This window comes from Gossypium hirsutum, chromosome D08, assembly GCF_007990345.1.
Source record: "Gossypium hirsutum isolate 1008001.06 chromosome D08, Gossypium_hirsutum_v2.1, whole genome shotgun sequence".
NCBI classification, from domain to species: domain Eukaryota; kingdom Viridiplantae; phylum Streptophyta; class Magnoliopsida; order Malvales; family Malvaceae; genus Gossypium; species Gossypium hirsutum.
Genome location: NC_053444.1, coordinates 40,957,389 through 40,979,697, shown reverse-complemented (window position 1 = coordinate 40,979,697; position 22,309 = coordinate 40,957,389). Strand labels below are relative to the sequence as shown.

Sequence of the window (22,309 nt, the reverse complement as noted above, 5' to 3'; positions counted from 1 at the left end):
GGTGAGGAAGTCAGGAGAAGTAAATTTCTGGCATAGAAATGAGGGAACCTAACTTCAATGAAAAACAAAACGTCTGTGAAGTTTCCAAATTTGAAAACAAATAAGGTTGGGAAAGAAATTACTTTAACTTTCAAGGATAAAATGGTAAAATAATAAATAAAAATGTGGGCATTTTTGTCTGCTAAAAAAGTTGACTGTCCATTGTGTATAGACTGGAGCTTTTAACTCGATCCAAAATGAGGTTGGCAATGAGGTTGAAATTTTCAACTGCACCTCACCATTGTTTATCCAAACATCAAATGTTTACAGTGAAAAAGAATATTCCCTAAAATTCTATCTCACCATGGCTGATTTTGCATCCAAAAGGAGCCTAAGGCAGTATTTGATAGTGAAGTTAGTTGGGAACTAAGGTATTGTGCTAGTTCCAAAGGTAAGCTACATCAGTTCCTTTTCGAGGATGTGATGATAGCATTAATATTATTTTTAAAGTTGAATTCGACATAACCATTTAACCTAAGACCATACAATTTGTCCAAATAAATCCATTTTTGTGACACATGCATAATCATTCAATATATTATTAAACTTTTCATTTAATAATATTAAAATGTTATCTTTTTATATAATTTCTAAACTACCCGTGATCTCATAATCTTTATAGTTTTTTTTTTTGGTGAAAAACATTATGCACTTTAAGCATGTCAATTTGTTGCAATAACAACCGTGATAGCTAAACTAAGATATTAAAAGATTTAAAATAATAAAATTTAAATAGGAAAGTAAATTAAATTAGGTGGAATTGAAGTTTAAAATAATATTAAAGGCCTGGAGTAGTAAAACTATGAAAACCGGAATCAAAATAAACAGGCTTTGACCTGCTAAATGATAAATTTTTAATTTTAATTTCTTTAAAAAAACAATAAAATGGTAAAAAAAAAAGGTGTATTTTGGTACATATGTAATTGTCAGGACGACACAAGATTCTTGAATCTCATTATATACTCTTTTAAGACATTCAGGTATACCTGTTTTGATAGCTGTTAGAAGGGTTAGGTTGGAGAAACTCTGTACCTTCCCTTCTTTGTTGGGTTAAATTTTCCAAATTTTGGATTTAAATCTCTTAATTATATAAATTCAGAACAAACATTGCTTTAATAGAAATGATAAATTTGAGATCCTTTTCAATATACTAAATTTAACACAAAGTCGACAGAAATGAACAAAGGCAAAAAAGGTGTCTCACCGCTGGAGGTGGACCAGCAGAAAGGCTGGTTGGTCGACCCCAACATTAATTTATATAGTTAATGTATGAGTTAAATTTTTGAACCCAAGCCATGAATCAATTTTTACAGCTTATCTATTATTCCCAATAGTTGTTGAACTCACGGCAGGGCATTTTCTGCTAAAACATGCTATAATTATTAAGTTAGAACCCATTGATTCTTTTTTGTCTTTTGCTTGAGTGGCCAAGGAACAGAAGCAAGCCATGGAAGAATCCGAAGATGAGATAAGAGCTCCTCTCAGTGAGTTTTCTTCTTTGTTTTGTGTGTGTGTGTTTCAATGTGTAAAACCCAATGAATCTTGATGTTTTTGTTGTCGTTTATTTGCAGTATCTAAGGATGAAGATGATAGCAATCTATCATCATCCAGGTCAGAGGCCTTGGCATCAAAATCTGAAGCAGAGATCAAAGAAGTGGAAGAAGAAGAAAATTCACCGGTGAGACAAGTGGCCTTAACCGTACCAACCACAGATGACCCTTCGCTACCAGTGCTGACGTTTCGAATGTGGGTGTTAGGCACCATTTCATGTGTCCTGTTATCGTTTCTTAATCAGTTCTTTTGGTACCGCACAGAACCCTTGACAATCACGGCCATCTCAGCCCAGATTGCAGTGGTTCCTCTTGGCCAATTGATGGCAGCCAAGATAACAAAACGTGTTTTCTTCAAAGGAAGCCGCTGGGAATTCACCTTGAATCCAGGGCCCTTCAATGTCAAAGAACATGTTCTTATTACAATCTTTGCCAACTCTGGAGCTGGCAGCGTTTATGCCATCCATGTTGTGACTGTTGTGAAGGTGTTTTACAAGCAGCACATTACTTTCTTTGTCTCCTTGATTGTCATCCTAACTACTCAGGTCTGTTCCTGTTTTGTCGATTCCTTGCTGCATTGATGTGTGTGTGTTGGTTTGGTTTGGTTGTAATTAAATAGTTTGGTGGGTTTTGAATGGTAGGTGTTGGGGTTCGGATGGGCTGGTATATTCAGGAGGTACCTAGTGGAACCAGCAGCTATGTGGTGGCCTGCAAATCTTGTTCAAGTTTCTCTCTTCAGGTAATCCGATTATGCTTTGTATTATTGCCGGACGGATATTCCCAGATTCCGGCGATTTTGTAGTTTTCTATAGTTGCCTATTAACTCGGATTTCATTTTCTGACGCTGATAGCGATGCTCAGTTTGAGTGTTCCGCTGGGAAATCTTAGCTGGACCTAACTGATGAGAATCAATACACCAAGTTCAGTTAATTTAATATTTGATATTTTAACTTCACACTTTTTTTTTTAATTCTGTACTTACCCTTTTTTTCAGTTTGATATCTAAATTTGTCAAAATATTATACAAATTTCATATAATCTGCCCATGTTGATCTTAAATTAATTATTTTTTCTACCTCATAAAATAATAACATTATTAATATATTAGAGAAACATTTGACAAATTTAGATATTAAATTGAGAAAAAAAAGTTTAAGTATTAAATTAAGAAAAAATTATGAAAATTAGAAAAAATATATATATCAAGAAAAAGTATATATCAAATAAAAAATACTTAAATATCAAATTAAAAAAATATATATCAAATTCAAGTAACCTAAAAATAACTAAAAGAACATTATCGTCTGCTTACTAGGGCTTAGGGCCCTAAACTAGGTTCTTAAAATATTTTGGCCCATTATTTATAACAGTTGTTCAAACATGGGATCATGACAGGGCTCTCCACGAGAAGGAAGAGAGGGCCAAGGGTGGGGTGACCAGAACCCAATTCTTCCTAATTGCCTTCATTTGCAGTTTTGCTTACTATGTCTTCCCTGGCTACCTTTTCCAAATGCTAACTTCCCTCTCTTGGATATGCTGGATATTCCCCAAATCTGTGGTAGCCCAACAACTCGGTTCCGGCCTTTACGGGTTAGGAATAGGTGCTATTGGTTTGGACTGGTCTACCATCTCCTCTTATCTTGGTAGCCCACTTGCAAGCCCATGGTTTGCCACTGCAAATGTTGCTGCAGGATATATCTTCGTCATGTATGTTTTGACTCCCATCTGCTACTGGCTTAATGTCTACTCCGCCAAAACCTTCCCCATTTTCTCCGATACTCTCTTCACCTCCACAGGCCAAGAATACAATATCACTGCTATCATTGATTCCAATTTTCACCTTGATGTTGCCGCTTATGAGAAAGAAGGACCTCTATACCTTAGCACATTTTTTGCAATGACTTATGGTGTTGGTTTCGCTGCACTAACTGCCACAATAGTTCATGTTGGGCTTTTCCATGGAAGGTAAATCATATTTTAATAAGCAAAGATCAGTTATGCTTGAGTTTTTCTTGAATGGAATGTTGAAGATTACAGTTTTGCAGAGAAATATGGGAGCAAAGCAAAGCTAGTTTCCAGGAGAAAAAAATGGACATACACACCAGACTCATGAGGAAGTATAAGCAAGTCCCTGAATGGTGGTTTGTGTGCATCCTTTTGGTTAATATTGCAGCCACCGTATTTGCCTGTCAGTACTACAATGATCAACTTCAGCTTCCATGGTGGGGGGTTCTATTAGCATGTGGCATTGCCATTGTATTCACACTTCCAATAGGCATCATTACAGCCATTACAAACCAGGTAATCCATCATATTCTGCCAGAGTTACAATTTATTAAGTTGTCTGAACATCTTAAAAATAATTCATATGCAACTTTACATCACTGATAGATTTATGTTGCAGACACCAGGTTTGAACATCATCACCGAATATATAATCGGGTATATATATCCAGGATATCCTGTAGCTAATATGTGCTTCAAGGTGTACGGATATATAAGCATGACACAGGCCATTACCTTCCTGCAAGACTTCAAGCTTGGTCACTATATGAAAATTCCACCTAGAACAATGTTCATGGCACAGGTCTCAGTAAAAGTAGTTTTTTCTTTTCCTTCTGCTGAATGTTTATTTCCCACTAATTTGACAGTTGCTTCCTCATTTGTCTTAGATCGTGGGAACCCTCATTGCTTGTTTTGTGTACCTGGGAACTGCCTGGTGGCTGATGGAGAACATCCCTGATATTTGCGACACAACGGCCTCCAACAGCGTGTGGACATGTCCAAGTGATACCGTGTTTTATGATGCTTCTGTCATCTGGGGTTTAATAGCACCCCGCAGAATTTTCGGGGACTTGGGAACTTACGAGGCAGTCAATTGGTTCTTCCTTGGAGGAGCAGTGGCTCCTCTACTTGTCTGGTTGGCCTCCAAGGCCTTCCCTAGTCAAGAATGGATCAGGCTCATCAACATGCCAGTCCTGGTAGGTGCCACAGGCATGATGCCACCAGCTACTGCAGTCAACTATACTACATGGATCATTGTTGGCTTCCTGTCTGGCTTCGTGGTGTATAGGTATCGACCGGATTTATGGCAACGATACAATTACGTTCTTTCAGGGGCACTGGATGCTGGGCTTGCTTTTATGGGTGTGCTGCTATATTTGTGCTTGGGATTAGAAAATATTAGTTTAGATTGGTGGGGAAATGATCTGGATGGATGCCCACTGGCTAGCTGTCCAACAGCCCAAGGTATTAAGGTGGAAGGCTGCCCACTCTTCACCTAGCAATAGTATTCCTAAAATTTATTGCTCGGTGAATCTTGAACAAGTATAACTTGGTTAAGTAGGAAATTGCATGCCAACACATCTGTTTATATATTGCTTTCGAGCAGGAATTCCATTTAAACTGTCAAGTGCTTTTGTACATGAATTTCAAGCTAAGATTTAGGCATATTATTGCATGCTTGGTGTAAAATGGAACTAGATGCAACTTGTAATTATAACTTCTCTTATTCTTACAATTTGGATTTTCAATTTTCATAGCCATTTTAGTTGCAAGTTGTTTCCAGAACAACATAAGGTGAAAAAATTATGAAAGCTCAAAAAGACAATATCAAGGAGCTCTGAACTATATTACCTGAATCAAAAAAGACCTAAAAGCTATATGTCTGTCATTGTTTTAACAAGAGAATGGCTCTTGCTGCAAGCACTAAAACAGTTTAGTGTCAGAAGTTTATTCCCTCTGAAATCAATTAACCATTTAATGGAACTCCCTCTGGATCAACCTCTTCCATATTTAGCCAATCTTGTGATCCTGCGGTAAGATTTATTACAAAAGAAAGTTGCTTTTTAGACACTATGAAGCTCCAAGGTGAAGCGTATAGAAGAATGATAAAGCCAAGTGCACAACTTACTCGACTTGTGTATCTCCGCAATCACCATAAGACGCCTCTGCAATAAAGATGCCACAAAAAGGAAAGCCGAGCACATGCCAAACATGACGGTCATGGGAAGTGCTTTTACCTTTCAAAGAAACAATATTGCATTTGCAACAAAATTAAAAACCATATGAACCTTGGTGACTGACAGGTAACTTAATAACATTCAGCTCACAGCATGTCAACTGGTTAAAGTTAAAACTATAGAAAGTTCTATTCAACCATTTACAAAAAGATTTTTTACTTATTGCGGTGGCATTATCGAAACAAGAAAAAAAAAGTTGAATGGTAGACTAACATTGTATAATGCAATGCAGACAAATATGTTGAGAGGAATGCGAAAGAAGTTCATGATAGTGCTTCTTGCTTCCTCAGGAATGTACTGAGACCTCATCTTCATGATAGATGGCCAGAATATCCCAACGCAAGCTTCAAATATGCAGAAACCAATGAGCTGCATACACCCAGAAAATGAGATGCTCCCACCTTTCAGGTTTGATGGTGCTACCAACAACTGTTGAGACTTAAAAGAGTTAGTTTTCCGGGGAGCTTTTGGGAGAATGGAGAAAATATGTGCAAAAATACGTACATTTGTGACAACAGGAAGTAGTAGGGCCATTGAGGAGAGCATGAATACAGTCTGCATATAGCTCTCAACTCTTGGAGTAGGGTGAGCCAGCAATCGTGAGGCAATGGAACTTCCAAGCATTGAAGATAACATGAATGTCGCAAATATGAAACCGTGCGGAATGTCCTCGTCATTTGGGCTCAAAGCAGGTGTCCATAGGAACACAAAGGTGTACATTGAACCTTCAAACAGCGATTGTATGGCACCCAACAATGTAATTTTCTCATCTGATAGAAAAATGGATCTTGCTTTAGTATATTTCCCAGCATATCATACAGACTAAAACAGAAAAAAATGCCCAACAAAAAAGTTCATAGTTGGTAGCCTAGGCATTCATCGTAAGTGATGGTTAGAATTACCAGCAGCAATGGCAGCAGCGGCACCCTTGAATTGAGTAAGCAAATCCTTGTTTTCCGAAGGGTCACCATAATTTTCAGTCCATGTGGACAGTATAATTATCATGCCAATTGCAAGGAAGCAAGATGCAGCATCAAATGGAGCAACAGGGCCCAATTTCAAACTATCCACCAGTACATTACCAAACAACCCAGATAAAATTGCCATCAATCCATTTCCAAGAAATATTGCCTTTGCGAATGTTATAGAAAGCCACTGTTGATCAAAACCTCGCTGTCAAATCCAAAATTGTAATCAGATTCAGAATCAAGGCAATCACCAAAACAAACACAAGTACAGAAACTATAAAACCCGAAGCTTAACACATTTCCATCAAATTGCAGGTTGAACCAACGAAGGTAGCAATGACACACCTTGTTGTGTTCAGCAACAAGCCAAGACTCGAAGGCTGAGAAAAGAAGGGAAGTTGCAATGCCACCCAAGACTCGTCCTAGCATTAAAACCTTGTACTGAGGAGAATGTTTGGTAATGCAGCTCAGTATGTAAGTTATGCAGTAAGTGACACAAGCTCTCTTTCGACCCCTGAATTCAGAATGCAGGGAACCCAGTAAGGATAGAAAGTTGGGTGAGGAGTCTAAAACAACCCAACATCTTACCTTTTGTCGGCTAAAGATCCAACCACTGTACCAAACAACATGGAAGATCCAAAACCAGCAATGAAAAGGTGGCCAATCTCCCCCTTCCCAAATCCGTAATGACTGTAAAGGTAGTAAACATATGGCCCCTGCAACCAATCCCCAGCTGTTTTTTTTTTTATGAGCAACATAATCAGTTTCGGAACGATAAGCAAACAGATGATTGTCAATTCAAATGAAGATTCATCAAATGAAATGCAAATCCTTAATTATCTGAATTTGAGTACAATAAACACCAAGATTAGAAAAACCAAAACGGGAGAAACAAGACATAAAGCATGGATTTCCTTAGACAAAACATAACAATATAAGGAAATTCTAGAAGAAACCCAGATAAGAAAATCAAATTTCATGTAAACTAGCACAAAGATAGAGTACCCATCATCAGAGAGTATACAACAAGATAGTTGTTTTTGAAAGAATTGAAAGCAGAGGAGGTACTAAAGCGATCTTTGCTTGTTTTGCTTAGCTCCAATACTGCAACCAGGGAGGCCAGAGACCCGAATACCACCAAGTAAAATGGTTCCATTGTAGCTATTCTTCTTCTTCTTCTTCTTTTGGCCTGGTAATGAGGAGCCGGATGAAAAACAGAGAGACAGAGATTAGTGAAAGCAAGGGATAACTGTAAAATCTAGAAAAAACAAAGGAGAGCCAATTGGCATGAAGCGAGGAATTGACATTTTCTATGAGGGAGATCGGTAGGGGGTGCGACTATGTGTGTCTCCCCTGTTTTCATTCCTATATCTTAAGGCTGACTAGCAGAGGCGGATCCCCTTGTTTCGTGATTTTCCCGGGGAATTTGCACTTTCTTTTCTTTTCATTATTTTATGGATTAATTCCAAAACAACTCTCAAACTATCGTCTTTATTTTAAATTAGTATTCTAACTTCATAACTTTTAATCACTCCTACATTTATCTATATCATATCAATAATGGTTTGTCATGCTGGTCTTTAGTTGGTGTGAAGTATATTTAAAAAAACCAATTAAAATTTAGATACACACGTGTATTTACTAGATAGATAGCTTAGATTTCATATGTTTAAATAGCATTCGCTATCACTAAAATTTAAAAGTATTATTTCTTTATATATATATATAAAAGTTGTGCATACAGAATATATATGCATATTTAAAATTTTATTCGTGTTTGAGTCTTAGTTTTATTAGCATCTATATTTTTCTTAGTGTAGAGGCATAGGTTAGAGTGTGCCCAAGAAAGTTTTATCCTTTTATTTAATGGTTAAAAATGGATAATGGGTTTTTCTTAACATTTTATAAAAAATAAAATTTTATCAATGTATTTTAAATATGCTTCATATTACATTTGAGCTGACATTTAATGCATAAGTTGATAACAAAGTTAGTGAAAAAATATTAATATTTTAAAAACCTCAATTACAATGTTTTGAGTTTCAAGACTAAAATTATTAACTTTCAAGTATTAGATCGAATGTTTGGGCAAAAAAAGAAAGTATTAGGTCAGGTTTCATCCAAACCAGATCAGGAAATGAAAGTAATTTCTTACTAATATATTAAAATTGATATTAAGAATTAGAAATATATATATTTATCTAAATTTTTTTATTTTTTAAAATAATTTTGTTTTATCATAATGTTTTTTTTATAATTTTTAATATAATTAATATTTTAACAATAGATCTAATATAATTCAACTTCTTATGGACGTGAAGTTTTAAATACATCTCATGTTTCTATGATACTAATAAAAGAAATTTTAATATATAATTATTGGTCGAAAGTTTTTTTATTAAATAAATAGCTAGATAATCATATTTGAAGCATACAAAAATAATTACAAAAATGTTAAAATTACTTTAATTTTATGGTAATTTGTAATCTTTAAAATATATAACATATATAGCTTTAATATTTCTATTTATATATATAGATATATTGTTTCTTGAACTTGTCCAAAACTATGTAGCAGGTATCTAATTTTTTTATCTAATTGGTACTTAAACTCGTATTATGTCACTTAAGTTGGTATCTCTTCACAAATACTGTTAGCCTATACTAACTGTCGAAACCACTTTTTTGAAAACAAAAAGCTAGTTACTGTTGACTTAAAAATGAAAATTGGGAGTCGCCACCGATCTTTTAATGAGGTGTGATCGGATCACCTTGAAAACGATTTTAGGTCTACGAATTTTGAGAAAATAGGTTCGGGAGTCAGTTACGCATGAGGAAGGGTTAGTACCCTCGTGACGCCCAAAATTGGTACCAAAACGATTGTTATTAGTCTTAGTGTCGAAAATGCGGAAAGATTTTAAAATACGATTATTTGAAAAGAAAATTTGAATAAAATGAATTGGATGATATGACTCACTTATTTCAAAGAAATAAATTGCTACACTCAGTAAGTTAGAGTGCAACATTTTAAATCTTCAAAATTAAGTTTATCATTTGACTTTTAAAACCTATGTATTTTGGGAAGGATATCTGATTATTTAGGTCAAATGAGAAAATCAAAACCCAGTAAGTTAGGGTTCGAATTCACAAAATTCCTAAATATTGAATATTGCCTTAATTTTCATTTGTTAGAAAAATCCTCGTCTCGAGAAAACATGTCATATCCAATACGTTAGGACACAAGGTATTGAATTCTCGAGAATGAGCTTTTTATTTATGCTTTAATTAAAGGATAATCTTGATTATTTAGATTCGATGAGGAAAATTAGAACCCAATACTTAGGGCTCAATTCTTTCGAAGATTTCAAATACCGAACTTTGCTTTATCTTAAAAGTTTTTGAATAAATTGGTTTTGATACTTAAATGATATTGAACGTAATCTTTTGAACGAATAAAAAACGATTAAGTAATAATGTACAATGTGAGATGATGATTCATAATATGAAATCAATAATATATAAAATAAAATAATTTAATATAAAGTATGTACGTATATATATAATACTATTGTATAAGAATATGATCATGCAAACCTTTTAAAACATAAAAATGTAAAAAAAGAGAAATTAAAAAACATTATAAAACTATTAATGAATATACACAAATTATACTGAATTTACCTAAAAAATATGACAAGTTTAAATAATAATACATGATAAATTTGAACAATGTTAATGAAAAATCTGAAGTAATAATATATTACAAATCAAAATGATATTGATAATAAATTTACAAAAAAATTAAGTTTAAACAAAAAAAATGCTAGATTTAAAATTAAACATATATATTTTTATAAAAACAGAATAATAAATTTTAAACAAAATGAAAATCAAGTACATTAAATTAAACAAGTGTGGATTAAATTAAAATAAAAATGGAATTGAAAGGAATAAATGAAAATAAAATAGAGCAAAGGGGCCAAATGTAGTACGCGGAGAACTTGGGGGACCAAATGGGAAATAAACCCGTCCCTCCAAAACGCGGCATTTCAACATGGATCGAAATGAACAGAATTCAAAACAATTGGGCCAATTTAGAAAATAAAGAAAACAGAATTAAAAATATCAACTGAAGTAGAGGGATTAATGGCGAAAATATCCCATCCAAGACGAAAACACGCGGATCTGGCCTGGTCTGGATCAGGTCATTGAGCCTGGCCAATACGACACCGTTTTGGAGCTATTGAAATAAACCTCAAACGGTGTCGTTTCATGGTTTTCCTAAAACTAAAAAAATCAGAAATAAAACCTATGTTTAGCCATTTTAAACGTGATAAGAAAACAAACTAAAGAAATGAAAACCCTAGCCTCCCCTCGTTCAGCCGCGCCGCTTCGACATCGGAGCCCCCAACCATCCGGTTCCGATCGGAACCAACGAGGGATTCGGCTGCGGGCTTAACCAGGCACGGGTTCTCTCTTTTCTTTTTTATTATTTCACATATGTATACAACAATGAAGAACAGATCGGAGAAAATAAAAATCAAAAGCCAACGAAAACAACTTTGAGATTCACCTTATAAAAAACCGATCTTTGATTTCTTTTCTTTTTGTATTTCAATATGTGTGTCTGTAACCTTACAAACGCTAAAGAATGGCTTTATATAGCCGAAAATAAAATGAAAATTACAAAAGAAAATGTATTTTGCTCTCTTTTCTTATTTTCCCTTTTTTATACTGTCGATTTCTGCTTCTTCTTTTTGTTTGCTTGTCCCTCTTGCAGGTACAGCGTACGGAGACTGACGTGGCAGTACGGAGGTGGCTGTGGCCGGGGAGAGCGGCGCTATGTGGAGGGGAGCCTGCGGGCTGCGGTGCTGAAAATTCTGGAAACCCTAGGGGCTTCTGAAAATTTTCGTTTTAGGCTTCAATGTAATTGGGCCGGGGTATCGGGCTACTGTAATTGGGTTGGGATATTGGGCTAGGCTAGTGTTTAGGTTAAAAACGATTTGGGCCATGTTGGGCCTATGTATTTGGACTGGATATTTAATTATTTTTTCTTGTTTTTTTTTCTGCTTATTCTGAATGGGCGGGCAAATTGGGTTATTACACTAACGTGTACTGATAGTCAATTCAGAGGTGACACGTAGTAGCTTTTTAACATGTCATGTGCTAAGTATAAATAAAAATAAAAATAAAAATGTAAAAATATATAAATTAATAAAAAAGTATAATTTTTTTAACATTAACAATGAATTTGGACAATGATTGTCCAAATACAATTCCAAATTCATTCCAAATGTTTTTTAGTAGGTTTATATATTTAATTTTTTAATAAATATCATGCTATTTATATTATTATTTTGAAATTAAAAATATATAAAATTTTAAAATATATAAATTAATAAAACAATTGATATCAAGAATCAAACTAGATGGAGCATTGTCCAGTCCTTCTGGACGTGCTTTTTAATAATTTTAATAATTTTTTATTTTTATTTATAAATTTATATGTTTTTCAAAATATTATAGGTTTTTTTTACATTTTTAATTATATATGTTTTACATTTTTTTTATAAATTTAAACTTTATATATATTTCAAAATAATAATAACCTTAAAAAATTAATTTTTTATAAAAAAATTTAAAAATATAAACTCATTAAAAAAACGTATCTAGAATGAATCTAGATAAGATAGGTGTCCATTCAAAAACTTTTGTTTAGGTCTTGATGTCAAAAGAAATTATATTTTTTTATTAATGTACATATTTTTAAAGTTTTTTTTTATTTTTTTAATTATGTTTACCACTTGGCATGTTAAAAAGTTGCCACATGTCATCTTTAAATTGGTTATCAGTGTTGCATAAGCAGACCATGATGCAAAGATATCAACTTGAATGAAAGAATACAAAGTCAAATACTAACTAGATATAAAAAAAATTAAGCAGAAACTAAATACTTTTGGGACAAACATAAAACGTTATCCCAAGAAGCATAAATTATGTAACCTTTTAATGGAGGGACTTTGAAAGGTAGTGACAGGTGAAAGAGCTTGGGATATATGCGAGAGGAAAGCATGGAAGAAAACGAAGATTGTTTTTAATACTAAAATAGTCCGATTTTATAAGGATAAAACAATTCAAGGTAATATAAATACAAGTTCAAAGGAGTTGAAATAATAAGATCTTAAATGGTTTGTTTGCAAATTTCAATAACTTTCGTATATGTATGTATATACAATTTTCAATAATAATATACAGAAGATGTTCTTTACAGAAAGCCAAAGCTTATAGGTTACGTTCCATAATAAATAAATAATAAATGGGCTTTGCCTCTGCACTGCACTCTGGGATATAAATTATATTTACATGGAAATATGGAAGAAAACATCCTCGTCATGTACGCATAACATTTGCTTATTCAGTAATTAAAAGAGCTCCCTGCCGTATTCTGTTTCTAACGTTGTTAACGACGCCCCCATTCTTTTTCACGCAGCATCATCCCCATTCTCTTCCGCACCAGCCATGAGCCTTAGTTCTTGTTGCAACTGCATTTTCATTGTTCAAATCATCACCCCCTACTAACCCATCATTACTCCATATATCATGTGCTTCTTTTTTCTTTTTTTCTAATCAGTGACACCGCAATCGTAGAATAAAGTAGAAGCTGCTATTCTCATTTATATAAAAACTCTGTAAGAAACTCACCTCTTCATATCTCCACTTTTCAGCATTCAATTCATCCCTCAAATTCATCATTCTGCCACAATAAGTGTTCAACAAAGAGACTATCAGGAGAAAGTTGGATGTGTAGTGGGAAACCAAGGTACAAAATTACTTGGTATAGAATTCATGACAACCGACCTAGATTGTAGCTCTAAGATCTTGCCGAGCAGTAGACGCTCCCTCTCAGAAGCTGCTGTTTCAAGTTCAACCTATTCAAACAACACGAAGATCAGAGAGGGACAAAAGAAGAAACCGCTTGAAATTACTTAACACTAAACAATGACAAGGCTCTCACATTCCCATTGCTCTCGGAACGAGGTAGAACAGGCAACTTTCCATTTTGTGAGGCTGGAAAAACAAAATAGAAAAATGATTACTACACTGCTAAACACTGTATTTCCTAGTTTAATCATGCCAAAGTAATAGGAAGATCAGCTTTCACTGACCATCTACAACCTCAGCTGGCTGCAAGCTATTCAACAAATTCACGATAAGATCCTAGCATGCCGAAGAAATTTCCAGTGAGAACATCATTCATCTTTAAGGCAGGCACTCTATAAACAAAATAAGATACTGTCTCAACTCAAAGTCTTTACCTGCTGCAGTGAGGTTCGCTGGAAAAGATTTTGAAGGTGAGTTGTAAGAATCGATGTGGACACACTACCATTGGTCAAATCCTTAGGGGCATGATTGATAGCCTGAAAAGAAATGGTCCATAAGAAAACAACTTATTTATTTAGTGCAGCAACATACTGGAAAGCTTCCATTAGCAGATAAATAGGGCTACATAAAAGATGAGATGAATATAGACTTGATTTCTATGAAGTGTGGTTATCAAGTTGTTAATACATGGATGTTAGCACCTTTCCTTTATTGAAGCAAAATAACAAGTTAATTCTTTTTGCTACTATCAGCCCGTTGTATTATAAACAAACAGAAAAAAGTTGGTTGAGTGAGGAAAGTCTTTCAGTGCCTTTTCAATGGCATGTGCCTCAATAAAGGTGTCTCCCACCAGAAGGAAGAGAGGAACTGTCCATGATTTCTGCCTCACCTTATTACCTGGGCACACACCTTAATACCAGTTCCTCTGTTAATAAGAGATCCTTAAGCTTCAAGATGCAAAATGTTGCAATAAATGAAACAGTACAAAAATTCATAATCAACCACGTTGAAGGAAAGATATAGATCACAAACCACTTGTTTTGATTCAAGTATCCAATCCCCTACGCTAGCAGACTTTCTGATAGGTGAAGTCTGAAACTCAAGAAGAAACAGAGCAACCAATAAGAAGTGGACAATTAATATTGTTAATATAATAATATTTAAGCAAAGAGCCAAAGACCAATAGCCCACCTGCAAAGATCGGCGTGAAACTGTACCTAAAGGAATATCCTAGAAATTAATATTTGGTTAGTGAAGTTGCATGGGAGAACAAATATAGTATTAAAATTGAGTCTTACCTTTACAAGATCTAAATTTTCTGATGTTACTGAAAATCGACCTTTAATTTGCACCAGACTAGCCTTTGACTTCTCATCCAGACAATCCCTAAACCCTGTTGTAGGAGAAAATTTGCTATAATATATATATATATCCTAGCAGCTATAATAGTAGCACTGGTGGTGACCCAGGTGATAAAAAAACAATAATGATCCTAAATGCTATGAATTTGTTACCTCCTGATGGTTTAATTGGAGCTGATAAGCTGTTCCCAGATGCTCGATTAGGAAGCATCAATGGACCACTAAAGCTTGGTGCTTTACGAACTTGACGAACTCTCTCATTTGCAAGTAAACTTTCATTCTCAAACCTAATCATCAGCAGACCATAGGCTTAATATCTACAATTTTCTCTTCCACTTTATTTTCTTAGGCTAAAATAGACAAGATATTAATCACATATGAAACCAAATGAGCTAAATCACTTTCCTATCCTTCAATTTCTAAACCATAACAAGGCCAAAGCAATAACAAATAACACAGGAAACTATAATATATAAGTAACTTTAAAACGATCCATCATTATCAATGTTTGGTTGAATCAACCCAAAGAACATTGGAATCAAGACTTGAGTTTCCCTTCTGTTTTGGTTTTTTTTTTTTTTTTCTCTTTTTTTTTGGGGGGGGGGGTGGAGAGAGCTAAAAAATAACCCAAAACAGCAGTATATTTTTACTAGCTCAACTTTTAAACCATGTTTAATAACACATAATTCAGCAGCAGAGTAAAAACATGTGAGTGAATTAACTAGCCCAATTTATAGAATGCATCTATTCTCACAACCACAGGCAATAGAACAGTCCAAAAAGAAAGACCTACATTCATGTTTGAAGTTAAAATGCTAATCATGGCTTACAGCCGTCATATAGCAGATTGAGTCCTGTTCCCATGTTATAAGCTTCAATTTAGACTAAAATTAGAATCAAATGTGTTCATGCTTATGCCAAAAAAAAAAAGATCACGTGAATAAAAACAGGTTCATATCAGTTTAAAAGCCCATAGAGAGAAGTCATATGAAACACCCAAGCAAACCTAAGCATGAAATACAGCTCACCTTTCAGATGAACGACTAAGAACAACACCAGGTGTGAGTGGCCCGGTTTGGGTTTCCCTAGGTTTCACTGTATTAGCCCTGGTTAAGACCACATCCTTTTCTGAAGTTGATCCCATAACATCAATGATTGATCCATTTTTCTTCAAACCGAGAATCTCCTGGCAACCAGCTTCAACTATATCGCATTCCAGATTCTTTCCCTTTCCATTCAAGCAATCAATTTGTAATAACTCGATACTCCCTGGACCTCTACATTCAGCCTGAGATACTTCCCTATTTAAACTTAACTTTCCCAAACTAGGTTCACAGTAAGCTGTAGCCTGTCATGTCAGCCAATAACAAGAACCAATTATGTAGTTTGTTATAAAGGAAAAACTTGGCAAAAATACAATTTCAAGTTACATAAGTACAGAAGGTAGTATTTCAACCTAGTCCAAAGATGTATCACAGATTTCTGAGGCAAAAAAATAATACAACTGCTGACCTTATGACCAAGGCTTGATTTCATGCTTTCATCATCATCTTTGCACTCATGAATGTCATCATCATCACAGACCTTAGAATGTTAAAGTGAAAAAAATTAGTATACACTAATTGATATAACCAGCAAAGAAATTAAATTGCATACTATGTCTCTATATTAAAATATTTATTATTAAAGGTAAAGCTAAAAATATGTCCTACCAAAGATGCTTGTGCTTTCAAATCGTCAAGATCAAAATTCCAGGCACTTACTCCTCTTTGATACTCACTCTGACAAACAAAGACAAGATAACACCCCCAGCAGTAAGAAAATACAACTGCACCCAACTCAACAGCTAAAACTTTCACAGATATGTTATTTGAAGCAAAGGCAAATACAATTTAAGATAAAGATAACTTCTGATTGATGACTCCTAACCTGTGATAAAGCTTCTTGTTCTGCTGAAGGCATTTTCTTTAGAGCTAGTTGTGCAGCATCTTTAAGCTGCAGAAAAGAAGAAGGATTACATTAAACAAACATTGTGGAAAAATGTACAAAACACCTGCATTGTGAGCTGTGGCAGTGAGATCAGCAACCTGAAGAGCTTTCACACGATTCCAAAGTGGTGGCAGATCAGAAAATAATTTCTTCAAGGAAAGCTCAGGAGGCTTTGCATGCTTGAAAAAGGAGTGCTTTAATAATTTCTCTGCAGTAGGCCTCTTTGTTTGATCTTTCACCAGGCACATGGCAACCATTTCTTTAAAAGACTGATTACAACTGGAAGTCCTTTAATTAGAAATTTGCTATGACAAATAAGCAATTGCAAAACACAATTAAACACCTCAATCAACATTATGTGTACGTATTGACAAATAAAATGCATGTCACTGTATCCAGAAAGAATAGCAGTACCTTAGAGAACTTCTTATCACGATCATAATCAAGTCCCGGGGGAGCATTTTGTATGGTCATCAAGAGAACCTGTTTATTGTTAGAAGGCAAAGTTTTAAGACATAAAATGTTGACTAAGAACTCATATATCAAACCCTCATTGCTCACCATTTAATATTTTTTCAAATGGGATTAGATACCTTCATTGGTGGATATTTTGAAAAAGGTGCATGACCATGAGCCAACTCCAATGCTGTTATCCCAAATGACCATATATCAGCCCTGTGCAATAATGCAACCAATTAATAAAATTACAAAATTACGGTGGAAAACAAAATGGATCATTTCTCTAAATATACCAAGTTACATCGACTCTATAAGCACCAAAGTCATATTAAATGCAATCCAAACCTAATAGCTATACGAAATGCAACCAGATTGCCATAATACCATTTTAATATTTTAATATGCATTGCAATGAATATGAAAAGCTGATGGCTTTGAGGTACATAGGTACTTCAACAGAAAGCTATGATGAATTGATAAAATGAAATTTGAGGTTTTGGAACAAATAACTTGCCCGGATCAAATCAGGACAACTTTTAGGTTAAAATCACAACCAAACCTTGCTACCAAGAAGAGGAAAATACCTATGTCCCCTAATGTATTTGGGCAAAATTCTAAGACCTAAAATCATTTTTAAAATCATAAACACATATTAAAACTCACTTGGAATTATATCCACTTCCTGGCTGCAAGACCTCTGGTGCCATCCTGCAAAGAAAGGATATATCGGGATATCAAATAATTAAAAAAGAAAAGAAAAAAATTGAACTCTGTCAAAAGCATCTGACTGGAGATGAGCAGAGGATACAGCCAATCCTTTGACCAGTTTGACAAAGATAGCTCACCAGCAAGGAGTCCCAACAAAGGTATTTCTAGAACGTTGTCTATCTCCTGCATCAAACATGCAAGCTGAAACACCAAAGTCAGCAAGCTTTACTGTGCCATTGTTATCAAGCAGTATGTTCCCAGCCTATAATGTCAAAAACAAAAAACAAAAAATAAAAAATCAAAGCACAGGAATGATAAAATCATTTGGATAAAATAATGTCAATCATGCAATGACCTTAACATCTCGATGAATATGTCCTTGCCGATGAAGATAATCTAAAGCTTTAAGCGCTTCTTTCAGAATAGAACCAATGGCAGGCTCTTCAAGTCCATCAGGGTAAGCTATCTTCATGAGGTGCAAACAAGAACCCTCCGACATGAATGGCATGACTACCCACAGGTTACGGTCAACTACAAATGAACAATATGCCCGTATAACATTTGGGTGATCAATCAAACTCATTGTTTGAGCTTCCCTACGTATGTCATCCTACAAAAGAGCATTAGCCATCAAGAGTCAGTATATCATAAACAGAGGATGCATCCACTAACATGAAGAGTAGGAATACAGACCTAAACTGTATCTCTCATGATAAATAAAATTCAAATAGCCAAAGTAAATTGTGGCATGCAGACATATTGAGTGATTATATTATTATCAAATTTATAACCTTTTCAGTAGAGTGATTGATGACCTATATACAAAACAACAAACATTCCAGAAGTTGAATATGCATGAATCAGAACTAAGGCTTTGTTTGGATTAAGAGGAAACTAAGGAAAGGAGAAGAAACGTAAAGAGAGTAGAACTGTCTCCTTTGTTTAGAAAACAGTTTAGCAGAACAGGATTTTAATCCCACCACAAACAAGTGACAAATTTAAACTCTAATCTCTCAGTTTTTTCTCAAATTGTGTAGCAAAAATTCTGTGAGAACATAATCATCGCCTTGACATATCAACTCCACAATAATTCAATTCCTCTATGTGCATATTACAAACTCACAGAAACTTTCATAAAAAAACGAAAAAGAAAAATCCCAAATATTCAGTGGTGGCAGCGTTGTGAAGTGTTCCCCGATGGAAGATACCTAGATTTAAGTGATGATGGAATGTGGACACACTATTACGCGCAGTAGCAAATGTCAATTCAGCATTGAAATGCCTCAGCTAAATAAATAGAACGGATGCTACAAAAGGAAGGTCATATTTAAATTGTATGATTCGAATAACAAATTAAGTTGGTTTTTCTAGCTTCCTCATAAGCAATGGAAGGAACAACTTTCAATTTAGAAATTTTCGAAAAGGAACAAATAGCAAGAGAAAGAACTTCAATTTAATCATAATTCAAGACCTAATATACTCCGAATTCAAAGAAACGAAATTCAATCAGAGAAACCGACAATCATTTCCAATTTTAGTAAGACAACATCTATAATCATAACTAACTAAAATCAAATTAAGTTACAGTCATTTATTTGACTAGAAACAGTAAAAGATAAAGAAAAAAAAATCGAAAACTGAAAATCAATTAAGGAGGAAAAAGCCGAACCAGATTACTGTTGCAACGATCGAGATCCAAACACTTGATAGCTACAACGTCGTTAAAAGGAAGATAGATCGCTCTATAAACAGTAGCACTGGCGCCATAACCAATCTCTTCTAGAAGCTTGTAGTCGCTAGGATTCGCCGAAAGACCTCGACTCCCTCCCATTCTCCGCATGCACTGAAGCCTTAAACCGCACTTGGAAGATAAAACCAATAGCCGCCTAGAAATCGTCACTCAAAGTCGCCGGCAGAAGAATTGAAGTAAAACGGCCGCTCTTGTCTTTTCTTCTCTAATTATTGATTGATTGTTTGGTCAAGTGTTTATTTGATCCGTTGACGCCATTAGCTGCGATATAGAGAGAAGGCGTCTGGTGTGAAGGAAAGAGAGGAAATCCGGTGGATGCTGACGTCGCTGTTTGATGCTTAGATGAATGAGTTTTTGACACGTGGATTAGATGGTTACTCCAATTAGCGATACAGTGGGGTTTACTAGCATCAGATTGGATTAATTGTTTGTATTCTTAAATAAAACTAGTTTTTATTCTATTAAATATAATAATATTATAAAATAATATTTTCTAAAAATATTATAAAATACTTTATATATATGTTATTTAAATATTATATTTTAATACCATAAAAATATTATATATCATATAGTATTAATTTTTATCATTGGATAAATATTTAAAATTTTAAAAATTATAAAAATAATGTTATGTATAAAATCTTTTAAAAAATTCTAGCTAATATGTTACCAATTATTATTACTTATTTTAAAAATTAGAATAAGTAATTTTTTTATAAAATTGCATTATAATTATTTAATTAAAATTGTTTTATTATAAGAAAAGCTCGCTCCAGTTATTTAGCGGTAAAATTTAGGCTCAAATTTACTAAGTATTATAACATGATTTTTTTAATAAACTCATAAAACTATATTAAGTTATCAGAAAATTTGGGATATAAAAAAAATTAAATTTATAAGATTAAAATCATAATAAACAATGATGTTGATATTGTCGACGACATGCTTAATTAAGTTCAACTTTGTTAATAAATCAAAAGCATCCCAACATTGTTTATCAAAACTCTCAAATGCATCACATTTAGTCTCAACCGTCATTACCCGAGAACCTTGACATCAATGAGAGTCTATTAATGCATAAATACATACATGCCACCCCACATGTTGTGTCATTTTTCATTTTATCTCTATGTTACTGTCACTTTAAACTTCAGTATAACAAACAATTTTAAACAATATCACCTTATGATTAATTAAACAAAAAATTAGATAGAATTTTAAAAAATAAGAAATGATTAGAAGAATGAAAAAAAATATAAAATTACTATTTGCTCTAGACATACTTAAAATGGCAAGAACTCTAGAGCCGTCCCACTAAATTATTCTACCACTAGCTTTTTAGATTCGGATTAGTTCATTGGGTCAATTCGGCTGCAATTAAATAATATAAAGTAATTTTATTTTAATTTTTATAATAATGTATAAAAATTTAAGTACCAAATTTAATATTAAAGCTAAATTTATGTATCAAATAGTATGTATTAATTTTATTAAAAATATATTTAAATTAATGATATTCAATAATGAATAAATTACATCGTAGTGGATGTTGTTATTGTCTTAAATACAGTACTTAAACTTAATGAATGATTCACTCATCATACTATTATTTAAATTTTTAATTAAGTTGGTGTTACAAGTCAATTAGACACCAATTTGATTGAAAAAATTACAAGCTACCTCCATATTTAGAATAAGATATATTATTATGAAGATATTTTAGTCTTTTTTACTTTGTAAATAAAATCAATAAAAATTGCAAATGATAAGATTTAAACCACGCCATCAACATATATAAAACCTCAAATTTACCACTACAATCAAATCTTCATCTTGATTATCATTCACATTACTTGTTGTTTTCGTGTTCTTAAATATCATGAAAGCATCTTCCAAAGCTTAAAAAAATCATATTGCTTGTTGTCCAAAACACTAGGATCCGGTCTAAAGCCATCGAGTCTTCTCCTTCAAAACAACTTTGAATCATATTGGGATTTGTATGGATGTTGCCCTCTTATAAAGAATGCACAGAGGTGTTTGTAGATAACCAAGTAGCTATTGATATCTCAATTAATCCCATTTTCATGGGAAGACCAAACATTTCAATATCAAATTATTCTTTCTCAAAAATTCGCAAAACGAATGATCAGCTGGATAAAAGTACTACAATATTAATCTTTTAATTGGTAGATATTTGTACTAAAACTTTGCCAAGAAGCAAATTTGAATTTTTCAAAGAAAAGCTCATAATTTGTATCAACTGAAGCAAGGAGGAGTGTTAAAAATTTGTCTCGGCTATTGTAGTGTATAAGTCAAAACAACTTTGTTATTTTTTAGTCATTTTATATTGTTGTTGTTATGAATATCTTATTAAGTGGATGTCCATCAATATCAATATAAGTTTTGATGTACTTTATATTCTAATAGTGATTAGAAGTAGATCTCTACTTTATACGAATAGAAAATCAAGGAGAAAAAAATTACCAAATAGCCCCTGTACTTAGTCGTTACTGCAATTTAGTCTGGTAAGTTCGTATGAACTGTAATCACTTAAATATTGTTTAAATTGAATGTTTAT

At 33.7% G+C, this 22,309-nt stretch overlaps 3 protein-coding genes across 11 annotated transcripts; 1 reads left to right on the top strand and 2 right to left on the bottom strand.

Annotated features, from left to right (window-relative positions):
* The first annotated feature begins 1,202 nt into the window (after nucleotides 1–1,202).
* On the top strand, nucleotides 1,203–5,109 carry LOC107911554 (oligopeptide transporter 7). The gene is made up of 7 exons (XM_016839396.2): nucleotides 1,203–1,523; nucleotides 1,611–2,134; nucleotides 2,231–2,328; nucleotides 2,985–3,554; nucleotides 3,635–3,890; nucleotides 3,994–4,176; nucleotides 4,262–5,109. The coding sequence occupies exons 1-7, from the start codon at nucleotides 1,487–1,489 to the stop codon at nucleotides 4,871–4,873; spliced, it is 2,280 nt and encodes a 759-aa protein (XP_016694885.1). The 5' UTR covers nucleotides 1,203–1,486; the 3' UTR covers nucleotides 4,874–5,109.
* LOC107911564 (molybdate-anion transporter) lies at nucleotides 5,059–8,007 on the bottom strand. The gene is made up of 9 exons (XM_016839408.2): nucleotides 7,885–8,007; nucleotides 7,585–7,768; nucleotides 7,168–7,312; nucleotides 6,925–7,093; nucleotides 6,514–6,784; nucleotides 6,116–6,381; nucleotides 5,825–6,040; nucleotides 5,503–5,611; nucleotides 5,059–5,402 (listed from the first exon to the last, which is right to left on the bottom strand). Exons 2-9 carry the CDS (start codon nucleotides 7,733–7,735, stop codon nucleotides 5,341–5,343), a joined length of 1,389 nt encoding a protein of 462 aa, XP_016694897.1. The 5' UTR covers nucleotides 7,736–7,768; nucleotides 7,885–8,007; the 3' UTR covers nucleotides 5,059–5,340.
* Nucleotides 8,008–12,780: 4,773 nt separating this feature from the next.
* LOC107911571 (serine/threonine-protein kinase BLUS1) lies at nucleotides 12,781–20,061 on the bottom strand. 9 transcript variants are annotated; one of them, XM_016839420.2, is made up of 21 exons: nucleotides 19,648–20,061; nucleotides 18,334–18,588; nucleotides 18,116–18,240; nucleotides 17,934–17,978; nucleotides 17,405–17,486; nucleotides 17,226–17,294; nucleotides 16,910–17,080; nucleotides 16,752–16,817; nucleotides 16,535–16,603; nucleotides 16,335–16,406; nucleotides 15,851–16,170; nucleotides 14,976–15,109; nucleotides 14,760–14,854; nucleotides 14,653–14,691; nucleotides 14,494–14,553; nucleotides 13,896–13,997; nucleotides 13,746–13,797; nucleotides 13,595–13,647; nucleotides 13,438–13,508; nucleotides 13,282–13,333; nucleotides 12,781–13,121 (listed from the first exon to the last, which is right to left on the bottom strand). In XM_016839420.2, exons 1-21 carry the CDS (start codon nucleotides 19,816–19,818, stop codon nucleotides 13,062–13,064), a joined length of 2,163 nt encoding a protein of 720 aa, XP_016694909.1. In that variant the 5' UTR covers nucleotides 19,819–20,061; the 3' UTR covers nucleotides 12,781–13,061. The 9 variants fall into 9 exon arrangements, 2 of the variants coding, with proteins under 2 accessions (XP_016694909.1, XP_016694944.1); XR_001687924.2 differs by having other exon boundaries at nucleotides 13,043–13,121; nucleotides 13,756–13,797; nucleotides 19,648–20,036; XR_001687926.2 differs by lacking the exon at nucleotides 13,746–13,797 and having other exon boundaries at nucleotides 13,043–13,121; nucleotides 19,648–20,035.
* Nucleotides 20,062–22,309: the final 2,248 nt, after the last annotated feature.

What these genes read in the sequence shown, in the direction of transcription:
- LOC107911554 (XM_016839396.2), top strand. Translation starts at nt 1,487, where the DNA reads ATGGAAGAATCCGAAGATGAGATAAGAGCTCCTCTCA. An exon ending in TTGTCATCCTAACTACTCAG is followed by an intron (nt 2,135 to 2,230) that starts GTCTGTTCCTGT and finishes TTTGAATGGTAG; the next exon opens with GTGTTGGGGTTCGGATGGGC. An exon ending in GTTGGGCTTTTCCATGGAAG is followed by an intron (nt 3,555 to 3,634) that starts GTAAATCATATT and finishes ACAGTTTTGCAG; the next exon opens with AGAAATATGGGAGCAAAGCA.
- LOC107911564 (XM_016839408.2), bottom strand. Translation starts at nt 7,735, where the DNA reads ATGGAACCATTTTACTTGGTGGTATTCGGGTCTCTGGCCTCCCTGGTT. An exon ending in CGCTGCTGCCATTGCTGCTG is followed by an intron (nt 6,382 to 6,513) that starts GTAATTCTAACC and finishes TTTTTCTATCAG; the next exon opens with ATGAGAAAATTACATTGTTG. An exon ending in TCTGCATTGCATTATACAAT is followed by an intron (nt 5,612 to 5,824) that starts GTTAGTCTACCA and finishes TTTCTTTGAAAG; the next exon opens with GTAAAAGCACTTCCCATGAC.
- LOC107911571 (XM_016839420.2), bottom strand. Translation starts at nt 19,818, where the DNA reads ATGCGGAGAATGGGAGGGAGTCGAGGTCTTTCGGCGAATCCTAGCGAC. An exon ending in CTTAGTCGTTCATCTGAAAG is followed by an intron (nt 15,110 to 15,850) that starts GTGAGCTGTATT and finishes GCTGATGATTAG; the next exon opens with GTTTGAGAATGAAAGTTTAC. An exon ending in ATCTTAGAGCTACAATCTAG is followed by an intron (nt 13,334 to 13,437) that starts GTCGGTTGTCAT and finishes TTATTGTGGCAG; the next exon opens with AATGATGAATTTGAGGGATG.